The sequence below is a fragment of the Stegastes partitus genome, unplaced genomic scaffold (genome assembly GCF_000690725.1).
Source record: "Stegastes partitus isolate 25-593 unplaced genomic scaffold, Stegastes_partitus-1.0.2 Scaffold1190, whole genome shotgun sequence".
In the NCBI taxonomy this organism is placed as follows: Eukaryota; Metazoa; Chordata; class Actinopteri; family Pomacentridae; genus Stegastes; species Stegastes partitus.
Genome location: NW_007578921.1, coordinates 209,572 through 226,405, shown reverse-complemented (window position 1 = coordinate 226,405; position 16,834 = coordinate 209,572). Strand labels below are relative to the sequence as shown.

At 41.1% G+C, this 16,834-nt stretch overlaps 1 protein-coding gene across 1 annotated transcript in view; it reads left to right on the top strand.

Annotated features, from left to right (window-relative positions):
• The first annotated feature begins 259 nt into the window (after positions 1-259).
• The window catches only part of LOC103368684 (estrogen-related receptor gamma-like), a 36,301-nt gene continuing 19,726 nt past the window's right edge, over positions 260-16,834 (top strand). Inside the window, 3 exon segments of the mRNA XM_008297124.1 lie at positions 260-320; positions 6,550-6,660; positions 9,295-9,456. Of these exon segments, the coding sequence (XP_008295346.1) occupies positions 260-320; positions 6,550-6,660; positions 9,295-9,456 (334 nt within the window).

Sequence of the window (16,834 nt, the reverse complement as noted above, 5' to 3'; positions counted from 1 at the left end):
GAAGAAGGAGGGGAAAAAGAATGGAAGTAGAGGATGACTAGAGGAGGAGAGAGGGTGGGTGATGGAGAGAGAGGGGAGGAGACGAGAGGAGAGGGGGAAACAAAGGAGGGGAGCGCCAGACAACTGGTGGCGTCTGGTGTTCCCCCATGGGAAACTTGTAGCTAAATCTGGCCCTGTAGCGTCTGTCCTGCGTGAGTCTGTGTGAGTGTTTGTGTGTGCGAGTGGCATCTGGTTGCATCCCAGCTAGAAAGGAGCGATAATGGAAACGGTGTGACGAGAGATCTGCCTAAGTGGTCCGCTCTCTTTCACATACACTTTCTGTTGGAGGAGAAGGAATGTATCGGGTAGAAGCTGCATCTAGATACACTGAAGTACAGGGGATTGGAGAGGAAGGAGTGAGACAGGTTGTGGTTGTGTGTTTTAGTATTTAACTGCCTGGGAATGGCCATTTATCGAACAGAAGACAAGACAGAATTTAGTGATTAAATATTTCTGATTGTGAGATTAAGAATTTGTCATCTAAGTTTGGATGTACAGCAGTTGCATGAAGTATGACTATATTACATGAACAGAGCCTTAAAAGCAAAAAACAGACCTTGCTTGGTCTTACACACACACACACACACACACACACACACACACACTCACAAATTCACACACCAGTGGCAGCCACCTGTCCGCCGCCTCGGGCAGTGCTGTTCTGATCTGTTCTGGTCTAAACAAACGCCACTGCATGACACTACACACACTTTCCTCCTCACACTTCCTCAATACACCTTTCATGCTCTCTCTATAATTCTTTCTTAAAGCCGCTTTTATGTTATTCAGTTTAAGCATAAAGACCATAAACGACTGAATAACAAGACTCTTGGCATAGATGGGATTTATTTACATCCTAACCCAGCCAATAAAATTCACACTATCATTGTGTAGCGCTGTATATTCACTGTACAACATATATTGTATGTTTTTTCCTCACGTATTTGTTGCTCTACGTAGATTTACATACGCTTTTTGGAGGCTACTACCCTACTGCACTGAATGCACATATGCAGACCACTGTGAAGCTGAAGAATGTGTCATTTTAGTGGCTACACCTGAAGCACATTTAAGTGTGAGGTGGTGGCAAAACAAGACAATGAGCTTTCATTTTGGGATTGTTGTGTCTTTTGTGTCTAGACCCAACGCAGTACTGGGAAGCTTTTTTTGCAGAGTTTGTGTAATGTTGTTAAGTTGACAGACAACAAGAGACTCTGCAAAGTTACTGAGCAACTGTCAGCAGTCATTTGTTCTATACTGATAGTTTAATTGAAATCTAACTCACACCTTACATAAAGATACAAAGAGAAGCCTTGTCTTTTTTTTTTTAACTTTTGCAGCACAGATCTGTTCAGGGCATGCATACCACCTACGCGCTCCTCTAGTGTAGTCACTTTCATTGATTATATTGGAAGCATAGTGTTGCAGCATTCGCTCCACATAAGTTCCGCATACGTTGCATGTTCAGTGTAGCTACAGCGTTGGGGTTTAGGCTTAAACTAGTCTCACATAGCCAGACCTATCCACACAGCACTGTGTCAGTGTATTTCTCTAAACCAATCCCTGTCATTTTCAGTAGCACTAAGCCCAGGATGCAGTGATGGTGCCCCTGCAAGAAGGAAAAAAAAAAAAAGTGACTGGGAATATTTTCAGGGGGGTGGGCACTTTCATTAAAATGGCTAATTCACTGAAACCTTCAAAACTCTTCGTTTTCAGCTTGTGCGTTGCTGCTTGGAGATTGTTAGTGTTTCCTGTAGTGAAAACAGTAACATGCAGATAACAGAAGGGGAGAAGAAAGTTGTGTGAAATGCACGGTGGAAACGGCAGGCTAATACCCACAGTCTACATCTGTTGAGTCAGATTAGGCTTAAACCAAGTCTTAGAACTAAAATTTTACATTGTGAGGACAGACCATGTGACTGTATGTACAGATGTATGTCCTCACAACATGAGTAATACAGGTATCACACAGACACACACACACTGGATTTAAATGGGTCTGTTGTCTTGCCCAATCTATGCACCCATCAGTTCTTAAACCCACATAGGAAAACCTTTAATGTTATTACATCAACACTGCGGTTTAACACACACGCACACACACCTACACACACACACACACACACACACACACAGAAACACACACACATACACACACACAGAAACACAGTGTGTAAAACCAGTTTAAAGTAGAAGAAAGACGTCAACCCTGTTACAACTTTAAAAAAAACAACATCCTCCTTATTTACAGCAGTTTCCATCCGTCTGTCTTTTTAAATGCTCCCTTCCTCTTGTGCGTTTTTCGTCATCCCTCTTTCTCTTAGCTGCAATCAACCAAAGTCCATCTATCGTATTTGTCTACATACTCCTTTCCCCTCTCCATCTAGCACCTTTCCCTCTTTTCCTTTCTCTCGTTGTCTTATCATATCTTTGACCATCAGAAATCAATCCACGTTGTGTTTTTTCCCTCCCATCCTCTCCTCTCTTCTCCCCTCTCCTCTGTCTTTCTCTTGGATGCGCACTTAGGTGTCAAAGGCATTTCACTCGCAATCCTTCAACTGTTCAAGAACACACACACACACACAGACACGCACACACACACACATGCGCTGACACACAGTGACGCCAGTGTGGTGTAAAAATCTATGCTGATGTGATCAGTGCAGATCGTGCTATTGACAGACAGCAATATTCCCACGATAGGACTGATTCACCTTCATCACTGTCACACAGTTTCTGCATGTATGTGTGTGTGTGTGTGTGTGTGTGTGTGTGTGTGTGTGGATGACCGTGGGTGTACAGCAAATGACCACAGTGGTACGACATGTAGGTACAAGAAACAGTAACTTAAAACATTTTAAAAAGGTAAAACAGGCATTATTAATTAAGAGCTTAAACACATAACAGGAATGATTAATGGTGCAAAAAAAAAAGCAGCACAAATGTTTAGCTTTGTGTTTGAAAGATGTTTATTTGTGTGTGGGTTTAAGGTAGTACACTAAGGTGAGCTGTTAGTCGACTTACAGTAATAAAAGCTGGACAAGGCGTATAACCTCCTCTGTGGATTTTTTCCTCTTCCTTTCCTCTCATTGTTCTCTTCCTATCTTATTAGCCTTTATTAGTCCTTACGTCATCATTCTTGTTCACTCTCATTTCATTTCTCTCATTCTTTTTTCGTCTTTTGTTTACCAGGCCATCCATAACTCACCTCTGCCTTTCTCCTCTTATTTCACAGCCTGCGCTCCACTCTCCTCTCTCCTCTCCTCTCTTTTTTTTTTCTCTACACTTTCTTTTATCATAATCTTCTACTAATGCTTTTTATCATTTTTTATCAAAATTTTATTTCTTTTCATGTGGCTTTTTATTCCATTTTGCACCCATTTTCCTTTCAATTATTCTGTTCTTCCCGTTCTTTTTCTTTTTTTTTTATCGTTCTATGTTTTATTTCTTATGATCCTTACATGTATCTTCCACCTGCCCCCCGTTCCCTCTTTTCTCTATTCTCCTCTCCTCCCCTCATTCCTTTCCTCCTCTCCCCTCTCGCCCATTCTTTACGATTTGAAGGCTCATTTGTTAAGAGGAGGTAGTGCACTCTCACTCTCCACCTAGCTTCCTCCTGTCTCTTTTTTGTGGGCTTTGGAAATATAATTTTCAATTTTTAATTTGATTCATTTAGATTTGATCATTAATCAGTGCTGAGAGAGAGTTAATTTGGTGGAAAATAGATGAGGTAGTTAGAGAGGGTTCTTTATGAAGTGAGCTCAGCACAGCACTGGGTCTTTTAGGTATATGGGAAAGAGAGGAAAAATTGAGAGACTGCATGCGAGAGTTTGTGTGTGGTAGAGAGAAAGCCTTGATGAAACAGAAAGTGTGTGAGAGAAAGTGTGTATATTGACAGAAAGCATCTTAATGATGACTGTATGTAGGAACCTTAAGTGCCAATAAATCATTATTGCTTTCATTTTAATTGACAAACAAAACTGAAGCTGAGAAGGCTGATACTTGAGAGAATCTCCTCGTCTGTTTTATAGCGCGGATCACCAGAGACGGTTTCTTTTTCGACATCGCAAACAACACCAAAGATCTCAGAACTACTGGCAACCTTAACCAGTAAAAGACCACAGATTAAGAATGATAGGAAGAAAGATTACTCGTCTTCTTTGCAACAGGAAATATAGACTTTTTGTAAATCAGTGTCATAACAATTTAATTTCACTGTGATATGATTACATCGACAAAAAATAAATAAATACATTAGCTTCCCCTATGATTCTTCTTGCTAGAATTATTCCAGAATCCAACTAAATCTGTCATTTTCAACAGCACTGTCTAGACACAAATTAACATACAGAGCTTATTGGTCTAGTTACTGCCCTTGTCAAGGGAAGCAGTAACTAAGAGCAAGAGTGCTCTGGAAGAAGCCAACACTTGCTTTGCTTCAGTTTAACTGCTCCCTTGAGTGACATTATGGTCAGCACTGTTTTCTTCTGTTTTGATTATTCAGTTGCCAGGCTGGTGTTGTCACTGCTGTATTTTATGGTGCCTTGCATGCTTTGCAGCTTTGTAGTCAGAGTACTTTTCTTGACATCAAGGTAGGTATGTGATTGGCGGAAGCTTCAGGTTTGTCATAAATAGACACACATGCACACTGGTTATGTTGCAGTACAGGCACAGAAATCAGAGATGTCTTGGAATTGAACTTGGATCTGTTTTTGTTGATATATGTAACCACATTGCCGACAACTGGATCTGTAAACCTTTAAGCTTTATCGCATGACTTGCACATGTTTGTTAAACTCCTTTTCTTTGTTTCACGCTGTGCTTATTTGTCCTCCCTATCATAACACCTACCTTTTCACTTACTCCCCCTGTCCTCTAACTCGGTATGTCTATTTCTGCTTTCTGTCTTTCTCACTCTTTTCTTCTGACCAACCACTGACCCAGGTAGCGACTGAGCAAGCTGTTTGTGGGGGCTTACCAAAACACACACGTCGGGATGTGGGTTAGAGAAACATAGACATTGTGTGAATGTGAAGGAGTAGGTGTGTGAGTGAGTTTGTACCCCCTGGTGTTAAGAGTCTCTTGACCGTTTGCTGACACTGGCCCCCCCACTGTACCTGGACTGTCAGTCCTTCTGTCTACCTATCTCTTTCCTAAGCGCTCGCACACACACACAGATGCATGTCATGTCCAGTTCAGTGGGTTGACAACTGCCTGAGCATGTAAGAATTTTCTAAATGCCTACATTTCCATTGAAAACACATGTACACTACTGTAAGGTGTTTTCAATAAACGTGCTCACAAGCATGTACTGCAAAACACAAATAAAACAGGTGAATATATTTCCTTTTAATTACTTGTAAGTGCAGAATAATGCACACACATGCTCCCTGACATTTTATTTCTTTTTCTGTTAAATCTTTTAGGTGTGTTGTCTTGAATGTGGTCAGCACATTTTTCTAAGGATTTAAACCTGTGTGTGATCAAACATCTCGTGCTTTCACACTGTTCCTGCTCCCCTCTCCATCTTTTCCTTTCTCTCTGTGGATCTAAAATAAATCCTTACTGTTTTAAATGCACTTTGTGTCACATAACCTTTCAAATCAGTTTTGCTGTTTGAATATAAAACACCGTACAGACACTGCATTAATATTAGTTTTAGTTTTGTGTCACATTAGGATGCTTTAAACATTGTAGATTGTGTTTGATTTATTTTCAGTAAAACTGGTGTCATCAGTATTTCAACAATAATGTTTTGCATACTGTTAGTTAAACCAACAACATTCAGATTGATCTGCAGCTATCTGAGACTTTTTCAGTGACTTATTGGCCAACTTTGCTTCTCTTCCACAAGTTATTTATTCACTGGTCAAAACAGGAACAGCTCAGAGGTAGTTTTGAAACATTTTGCGGCTCCAGCCTTCTCCTCTCCCCTCCTCTCCTTCTCTTCTCTTCTCCTCCTCCAGGGTACATGACACCTCTGTCTTCCTTATCCATCTTTAAGTGGTAACCACGGTAACATCCAATCCCCTGAGAGATAGGCCTAATTAAATTAGGACTCCTTTATGTCAATTAATTAACAGACAGAGAGGGAGACAGCAATAGAGAGGCCGAGATTGGGCAAGAGACAGTAAAAGATTCAGAAAGCCAGAGAGACAAAGTAAGAGAGAGAGAGGCCTTCTACTTAAAAGGCATCGCTATAAATTTGTCTAGCTCCAGAATAAAAGAGTCAAGTGAGTTTAGCAAGCTAAACAGTAACATAAAAGTGATAAATAAGTGCATAACGCACACACATACATGCACATGGATCCAGAACTCATGTGTCACTTTCCTTCATTCCACACCTCTCATCTCTCCCCTTCCTTCACTTCAGTTCTCCTGTGCTTTTCTTGCATACGTGCAGATTTGGTATTTTTTTTCTTGTCTTCTTAAATAGTCAAAGTGTCTCTTTGTTCTTGTGTCATGCACACTTTATTGATATATACTTCCTCTCCCTGTCGTTTCTTACAGGTGTTCGCCTGGACAGGGTTCGTGGTGGAAGACAGAAGTATAAACGCCGGATAGATGCAGACAACAGCCCGTACCTGAACCCACAGCTGGCTCTGCCCCCTAAGAAGCCATGTAAGAACACACACACACACACACACACACACACACACACACAAACAAACAAGCTCTGACCACCGACAGTATGTAAAGTAGTGTTTTTTTTTGTTCCACAAGGTTAATCTATGATTCTCAAGGGCAGGAATGGGGACATTTTAATTAGTTTATTATAACTCATAGTCTACAAATTGTTGCACAAAAGCATCTGACATTGTGTGCAGAGGAAACAGCAAAGAACATGCAATAGACAGCAAACAAGGGAAATCCTCAACAAAATCTTCAAATTCAGCCGTATTGTATCAGTATGTGCAAGCAGCATTCCTGGAATAACCAGGAGTTATTGTTTAGAGACCAGAAGTACAAGGAACTGCTTTTCCATAATGCAGACAGTTGGACAGTAAAAACATTTCAACAGACACACAAACACACACGCACATAAACAGACACAGGGTAGTGAGAAGCCCATCTGTTTGAGACCATGTTTATTTCCCTGTTTCTACTGCTACCAGTTTGGGATCATAACATTTTATATGTGTAATATTTCACCATAAAGGTATTCATTTAGCTTCGACTGGATTGGTAGTGGGTTTTTTTAAAGAATAAAACCATAGCCAAGGACTGATGATTAAAAAATTAACAAGGGAGAGAGTGAGTGAGAGGGACAGAGGGACAGGTAGAGGCAGAGAGGAAGAGAGACTATACCTAAATGAGAGGGTTTCTCAAATCGAGAGAGGAGGGGAGGGAGTGAGAGAGGAAGGGAGGGAGACCAGCCAGAACCCTAATCCGGATTAAATCCAATCTGGCAACCACATCAAACTAGAGTTAGCTCTCTAGCTAACCGTCTGCTTGCACACACACACACACACGCAGTGCAGATTGAGCAGTGTTTAGCAGCTTGGTCCCCAAAGCCCATTTTGCTTAAAGCTGGAGCATATTCTGCTCGAGGCCAATATGCTGAATGGCTGCACGACAGCTTACTGGGACTTTTGCACTACTAATCATTGAAATGATGGGATAATGTGAATGTGTACACTATGTGTGTGCGGTTATAATGTATTTGTTAGCATGCCCAAGCGTGCATGTGCTCCAGCTATCTGAATGTCTTGCAATAGACCAATTTTCCCTAAACAGTTTAAATTATATTTACCTCTTAAGTCCCATTATTATTCCTATCAAGCACCAATATTGGATTACAAGACCAAATAGTTATTCAGTCTGCATTGCCTACAATTTCCTTTATGTGTTCCTGAACCAAAAAACAAACCCACACTTGAAAAACAAAAAATATAGGGTTGATATAGACTTCTACATCTCTCTTGTTCTGTCTCTCTCACGCAAAGTCAATAGACACACAAAATCTTCCTGTCCCTGTGTCTCTCTCACAGATACACTCACACAGCCTATCTATCTGTAGCCCAATCCCTAGCCTCAGCGTCCCCATTGATTGTGTGAGAACAGAACAATAGCCCTGGGTTTGGAAATGGGCTTCCATTGATTCTAATTAGGGAAACATTAAATAAGATTTACCCACAGATACTGCTGTGTGACTCGGATTGGTTGGGCTCAAATAACCATGGAGCAGGACGATGTGTGTGTGTGTGTGTGGGGATGCATATATATACAGTATATGTATATAGACACACACACACACACACACACACACACACACACACACACACATGGGTTTTGTGTGTGTGTAAGAGAATTGGGGGTGGTGGACAGTGTTAGATCAATACACAACTCATCCCCACAACTCTGTTTCACTCTCTCTTGCTGTTTATCTCTATCTAGCTGTTGCTCTCTGGACTCTTCCTGTCTGTCTTTTACAATCTGTCCATGGCTCTATTTCTACCTGTCTATCTTCTCCCGTTTTTTCATTGCTAATCTCTCTCCCCCCTCTCTCGCTTTCTCTATCCTTCACTCCGCACTTCTATCCTCTGCTATTATTCCCATGCTTGATTAGTCAGTGGATTAATTTGGAAGCAGGGTATCAGTCTGTTACTAATGGGCCATAGAGGTCTCATCACCACATGTCACCATTACCAGCTGAGCTGTTTGGCTTTCAGTATTATCTTTCCCCCCCTGTATGTATCAGTGAAGCTTCTTAAGGCTGTGATACAAAAGACAACATTTTGGGCAACCTGGATCACTGGCATTAATCGTCTTTATTCACACCTTAGAGCATCTTCTAGCTGTAAATACATCAATTAGTGTTTGATCTTTTGTCAAGTGCCAAATAATAAATGCATTTCTCACTTTTGATGTTTTTCTTGAAGTAAATGTGCTTTTTGACAATTTCAAAGGTTTGGTTACATTTCAAGAATTTTCAAGAGTGCCAAATACATTTAACATTCTCAGTTCACATATTTATGAATTGCGTGTTGGTTTCACACAGCATTTTTTCTGTTTCTTTCTCCTAGCCCAATGTTTATGTCAGGTGCTTTTCTGCTACATGAGGAAATACCTTTAGACATATGTGTTACCAGCAGGCGATGTTATCAGGGACTTTGCATATGACCTTTCACATTTTTGCACCTGATTGGTGTGGAACAGCTTGCAGCCTAATAAGGCAAAAATTCACCATCTCTCTGTCTCTGTGTCTTTCTCCTTGTCTGGTGGTCATGTCAGTTGCCTTTGGCTGCCTTGCAGATAACAAAATCGTCTCTCACCTGCTGGTGGCCGAGCCAGAGAAGATTTACGCCATGCCTGACCCAACAGTACCCGACAGCGACATCAAGGCCCTGACTACGCTGTGTGACCTGGCGGACAGAGAGCTAGTGGTCAACATCGGTTGGGCCAAACACATCCCAGGTAGGAAAAAAAAAACTGCTGAACCCTGACTCCCACACTGAACTTAACCTGACTCCATGCTGAGACACTTTCACACACACATACAGGATGTTTTTTTTTTTTTTTTTTTAATTCCACACATATACAGTACAAATGCAGACATGCCTGCTGTGTGAATTGGCAGAGACTTTAAGGTTGGAATCAGCTGCTCCAGATGCATTTCAGGCACACTTACATAATATACTCACAAGTACACCTGGTGTTTCGATGTTACCTTTACCTCTAATCCTTGCACTCAGACAGTTTGAACTATTGACTTCTACATATGAGCAGCCCTCACTGGCATCACATCATCCTACGCAAACACACGGACATACATAGAAATTCTGAACCAAACAATTCAAGCTTCTTCCATTCAGTGTGTGGGTGAGTGTTTTGGTCTGTGTACGAGTTATATAATGTTTGTAGTTCAACTGTGTTTGTGCTGGTATTTAAAATGACTGTCAAAGATCACATACAGATAATAAACTGTATCACTTGGTGTTCACTGTCTGTCTGAAACTGAACAGTAACCAGTTACTGATATGATCAAAGCTGTACCTTCACCCATCCCTGCTCGAGCACATTATAGAGAAGATGTTTTGCTATGTTGTGTGATCCTGACATAGTTGATTTGAACACAATAGCATGTTATTTGTTAAATTAAGTGATGAGCATCATCTGAAATCTAAAGTCAGAGACAGAGAAGCACTATATATATATATATAAACTTTACACCTAAGCACATCTGTATCCTTCCACAGCTTCATCACTAAAAGAGAAGAATTTAATCTAATCTTCTTAAACTAACCCCTTTTCTCTCTTAATCTGATCAGAACTGGATCTGGACTACAAGATCACAAAATTAACATAATGGTAGAGCCAAAAATGCCAACATTACCGAATGAGAAAACCAGATATGACAAATGCATATAACCACAGAAGGTAACATGATGAGGAGGACAATGACTGTGATGCAAGAGAGAAAGAGATGAAAACTCTAATCTGGTTTTAGTCTTAGTGAGGGAGCCTGCTGTGACAGCAGAGAGGAAGGAAGAGCAGTGTCTCAGATTAACACAGATTAGCAGAAAGATTAGTCCCATTGTCAACTAGAAATGCGGTAATAGAATAGAATAGAATAGAATAGAATAGAATAGAATAGAATAGAATAGAATAGAATAGAATTACCCACTGTTACCGCTGCAGCAGCAGTATAGGGGTTGTCAGAGTACAAGAGGGAAACGCCAGATTAGAAACATAAATACCACTCAGTCATGCTGCGTAAATCTATAACAATAAAGTAAGTGGCGTTGGATAACTCAATGTCCAAATGATATGTATATGATATCAATAAATGTGAAAATAACGAAAACAAGAGGAGAGAGAGGGCAAGAGAGAGAGAGATGGGAATATGCATTGCTTCTTGTTAGTGTATTGATCTATGTGCTGCTATATGGACAATAAGCAGACATATATATTGATCCATATACTAAGTATAGCTCTTTGAAAATTCGTTTTTCTTTTTAAAAACAACAGTCCTATACTGTCCTTCCTCTATTTTAACTTCATCTCCCCGTGAGCCTTTACCCCGCTCGTCTGACCTCAGGACCTCCATACTGTAAATAAACTGTATCCATACACAAAAATAACTCTGTGACACCTAAATATACACAAAACCATACATGTGTTGTGTACTTTATGCATTGTTTTGCATCAGGCCTGCCTTTTCTTGTGCTTACTGTTTTTACAAGTGAGTGGACCAAGTTAGCCGGGTTATGTGCTGGGCTTAGCGTGCACGCTTTGTGTGTGTGTGTATGTGTGAGCAGCTTTCTGTATGAAGGGAGCGAAGCGCAACGATTGCTTGGCGGAGGAGAGAAGATGGCGTGATTAGATGAACGAGGAAGGCAATCCACTGCTCACAGAGAAAGATAGAACTCTTCATCTTCCAAGTGTGTGTGTGTGTGTGTGTGTGTGTGTGTGTGATGTGAACACCTTATGAAATCCTCACTGTTTACAACGCTGAACACTGATCTAATACTCACACCAAACTCGCACACACATTCATGTCCTCACACAAAGTGATCTACTGTTCACTCAAGGTGGAAAGGATTGTCAGAAAGAAATACGCCTCCTCAACATTCTTTATCAGCCGCTTACACACACACACGCACACACACGCACACACACGCACGTACACGCACACATAGAGCAGGACAGAATAGACCTGTTAACCTTTTTGAAGCCATCTTGTTTCACATCTTGTTGTGTGTGTGTCTCCGTGTGAGATGACTATGTGCAACGTGTACATGTGAACACACACATGCACAAGTCTCTGCTCGCCATGGTACAGTAATTTTTTTAATCAAATTGATGGAGAGAGACAGAGAGACAAAGAGAAAAAAGACAGAGGCAAAGAGAGGAGAGGTGAAGCCAATTTATGCTTCATGATATGGCTGCGCGGTGCCGCATACACACACGCGCGCACATACGGACACACACGCACACAAAGGCTGCTAACAGTGGTAACAACGTGTCAAGGCGAGCGCCAGGCAGCTAATTTGAAGTCATTAGATGTCTGCCGTACTGGCAACAATTTGTTACGCTCTCACACGCACAAACGCACACACAAAAACACATCACATACACACACTGAGTTAAGAGCCGTCTGCGGATAGCGAGGAGCCTAAATTGTAAACTAATTTAAACATCACTCAGCGTTAGAGAGGCTGCCTGCAAGACAGGCCCCCGGATAACAAGGCTAGAGTACGTGTGTGTCTCTGTGTGTGTCTGTGTGTGTGTGTGTGTGTGTGTGTGTGTGTTGCTAGTCATGTTTGACACACAGAGTCGCCCAACCTTACAGACTTTTGACAACACACACACAGATACACACATATCTCTTTGATTGGTTCTTTTATTCTAAGACTTATGTGTGTGTGTGCATGCTCATTTCCATACTGATATGGCCTTATGCAAACATTTGATATGTCATTAGGAGAGGAAAATGAGGTTTCAGACACAGCGTGTGTCTCTTGTTATCCCACAAGGAATCACACATGTGTACTTCACACATGCACGTGCATCAGGGATGAAATGCATGCAAATACATAACCACAGACCAGTAATAGAAGCCCCTTTTTTTGCTGATTCAAACTGTGGGCAGCGCATAGACAAGTGACCCCACAAATAAACGCACACACGATATACAATATATGGTCACACTCTGGAAACTGTGGGTATGTGGAAATATCAGAAGTTATTATTCAGAGGGCATGAAAGGCCTTACCATCCAATAATATGGATTAGTGAAGAGAAGATCTCATTTTAATAGCTCTCAAAGAGACAACTCCAGTTGCATATTAGGCTACATGTCATTGTCAAGTGTGTGTGTGTGTGGGTGTGTGTGTGTGCGCGCATGTGTGTTTGAAGGAGGAACGGAGAGCAGTCAGGTGAGAAGAGGAGGAGAAGAACAGCAAATATTTAAACAGGAGCGAATGAGAGCGTGAATTAAAAGAAAGAAAGGCCATTCAAAATTAGCCATTTATCTGCCAGTAGAATTTGTCTTTTCATCCTCTTTTTTTTTTTCCCCCCCTGTTCTCTTACTCTCTCTATTTCGGTCTCTCTCCGTCCATAATAACTAAATGACTACCGGGCAGTCATACTAGCAGCTCTTATCTAGACTCGCGGACACAAAAGAGAAAGACAGACAGGCGAGCACTTGACTTGACGAAAGAGCAAGGAAGGAACAAATGAATGAATCAACGAATGAGAGCCAGAACCTATAACACAGTCTATTTTACCAGAACCAGGGGCCTTGCCATTAGTGCTTTTCTTTTTTTTCTTTTTTTTACAACCCCCTCCCCTATTCTTTCTTTATTCAAGAAAGAAATTGCTCTTGGGCCACCCCCCTACTTCCCCTCCACTATTCTCTTGCTTCCCTATCTCCTCTTACTTGCTCTTTCTTTTCTTACAGTCTTTCTCCCGCTCTTTCTTTCTTTCCCCTTTCAATTTTGACACTCAGGATAAGCAGTCTATGTGTCGGCAGTAACGCAGCGTGATTGAGCTGTAAAAATTGGGGGATGGGAGGTGCGGCGGGGTTGCCGTCGGTCCATTCACTTAATCGGTCTTTATGGAGATATGGGAGAAGAGGTTTGGGTGGTGTGGTGATGGGATAACAGGTGAGGAAGGAAATCCTCTCGCTTGATGTTCTGCATACCTCTCTCTGTTTGTCTGCATCACCTACTCGGTAATTCGTCTTCCTCATTTCTTCTCTCCTGTTATTCATCTTGTATGGGTTTGGGGATGCTGGTTAAAATACCCTGTGGTGATGCTGAAAACATAATAGAGGTCCAGGTCACATCACAATCCTATAAACTCTGACATTCCATGCTACCGGGTGACGGTAAATATGCTGAAAAATGTTTTCACTGTGCATTGAACAGCCCTCTAACGCTTTGCTGCTAGGACTCCAGCCCACATTTAACATCTTAATATACATTTCAGTTTAAAGGTCTTTGAAGAGATTCAGTTATTCAAATCCAAACAGTTTTAAGTCACAACATTAGAAATTATTCTGATTGTGATGTATAAAACCTCTGATTTGTGACTTTGTGAGCTTAAAAGAAGATTAGCTTAATATGAGTTTGGGCTTATACAGTGTGATCCATATTGATTAAATTGAGACTACAGCCCCAAGAAAATGTAAAAATTAAAATTTCTCATGACAAAATGCTGGACTGGCAATTTTATTATTTCCAAATTGCTCAGTGAGTGAGGCGCAGTCTCTTCCCAGCCAATTATTACCTGTGGAGTTCCTCAAGAATCCATCTTTAATCCCATTTATGTTTTTATATTGACACCCTGGCCTTTCTTGGCACTGCAAGTGATTCAAACTTTAGCTTTGATTTAAAATTTTTTAAATGTGGTCTGTATTTTTTTCAATTGTTTACTTTAATATTGATCAAAATATCATCTTTTTTTTGTATCACTTCCCTTAGTGTGCAATGGGGAATGATAGGAAACGTGGGGGGAGGAGAATGACAGAGTTTAGGTGTAAAACAACACATACAAGGTTGAACAGAGAGGAGGAAAGGATAGGAAACAGGAGGAAAATGGGAAGCAGGGAGGTCACATGCTTTACCTCAGTATAACCTGCATACTCCCAAAGAGCCTTTAACACAATACTATTCTGACCCGATGGCTAAATATCCCCCACCTCTTCAACCTCCCTTTTGACCTCCTTCTTTTTTTTTCTCCCTCGTTTTTTTTGTCTCTCCCTCCTTTTCTCCTTCTCTCTGACCTGACCTCCCACCCTCTCCCTCTCCATGGTATCCTTAACCTCTTCATTATCGAGTCAACCTCATCTCTCAACCCCTATCTGCTACCCACGCCCCTCCTCTGTCATCCTCCCAGCCAGAATTCATTTCATTCTTTGGTTACGTCGCCCTGTGTATGTCCTGACAGATACAATGATCGAGGCTTTTTCAGGCCAGCTCTAAGTTTTGAAACAGTTTGATTGACTGCCTAATTGAAACACCGCTCTGTACTAACATTGGTGTATGACATACTTAGTGAGGCACCCAATAGGTACAACCCCTTTCCCTCTTTTCTCTTGGCTGTTCTCCTGTGTTCTCTCTCTTCTGGACATGTTATAAATGGTTTTCACTTAGAGATTTAGTCAACCAGTCAAGCAGCTAGCCATTCAGACTGCCAGTCAGTCTGTTAGTTAGCCAATCAGTCAGTCAAGTAACTACACAGCCAGTCAATCAGCCAGAAAGGCAGCCAGTAGTCAGCAAATATTGATTAATAGAAGTGTCCTGCTCCTTTTAGCAAATCAAATGTTGAGTCTCAGCAGCCAAGGGGAACCTCTGCACACACACACACATATACATGCAGACGCTCACAGCCTTGACTCTGAAAGTGCAGCTCACTAAATTAACACTGACACACATTATAACACTTCACAATGAGCTCCAAGAGATGCAGAACAGCATTGCATTGTGTGTGTGTGTTTTTGGTGTGTGTATGTGCAGAGAGAGAGACGAATGTTAAAACCCAGACTGGTGATGATGTCAGTCTACAGCCTTCCTCATTAAGTCTGGTGATGTCATCAATCAGCAAAGAGGTTGTTGGACTTGCTAGCAGAGAATGGTAAATCAAGAGGGAAACAAGTCACACAAACACACGCACCTTATTTTCTCTTCAGCTGTTAAATCAGTGAGCTCTATTGACGTGAAACTTCTGAAACAATATTATTATGGCTCCCTCATGTCCTAATTTCCTCCCTCCCTCTGTGTACTTCCCCTACTTCATCTTTTAGTGTGTCTCCCTCTCAAAGCTATTACCCCCTGTAATAAAATGCCATGTAAACGCACACAGAAATACACATGAAAACACACACACACACACACACACGCACAGACGCACAAGCAGATTTGCCCCCATTCTGTCGACTAGGTCTAGTTCACCTTGACAGTCACAGCATGCTGGGTGCCTTCTTAACACACAAACACACCACACACAAAATACAGTGCATTCACACAGACATTTACATGACAGTGTCCAAGCAAAGGCAGACACACGGACATGTAAACTGGCATGTCATCCTGCATGCATTGTGGTAGTTTTGAGTCTCTGTAGGCATAACATGTAATGAATGATTAAAAAAAAGATTAAAAAGTTAATAGAAGCTTTATTAGTGGAGTGGTTTTTTAAAAGTTTAGTTGTTTGATAGGAAATTCTAATGAGAATATTCAGACATATTTGTTTCCATCTTCTGATAAATGATCACATGAGTTTCTAGTTTCAATTAAAATAGCTCTCGGTTGCCCAAATGGGACCACTACATGTCAGTCATTCTTTTGCCAGAAGCTGATAATGTAAGAAAACAAAAGTCATGTTGATGATCACCGACATGTTGACTATTCTGTGCATTCTATCTATAGTCTTTATTTGCTGATAAACTCTTTTCTTAGTCCAATGAAGTTAAACTAAATATGTCTTTATTAGAATGTGATTTAGCTATAAAGTCAGAATCTGATTTAGTCCATCACCTTGGTCTATTTTCTTTTATGTATCTCCCTAATACGTATCTTCATGAGTGTGTTTGCAGCCTCCTTTGATTTTCTGTGAGCTGTGTTGGCCATTGTTGATTTCCATTTCTGCTCATCCCTGCGCCAGATAACACATTTAGAGGCTGAGGTCTTGGTTTCAGGTATATGTGTTTGCTTATGTGTGGGTGTGTGTGTGTGTGTGTGTTTGTCTCTTTCATTGTCCACATTCTTGCAAAGGAGATCTTATTTTCTATTTCACCACCACCATGATTTCCTCTTGCAGCTCATACAAACAAACACATCCCTGTTTG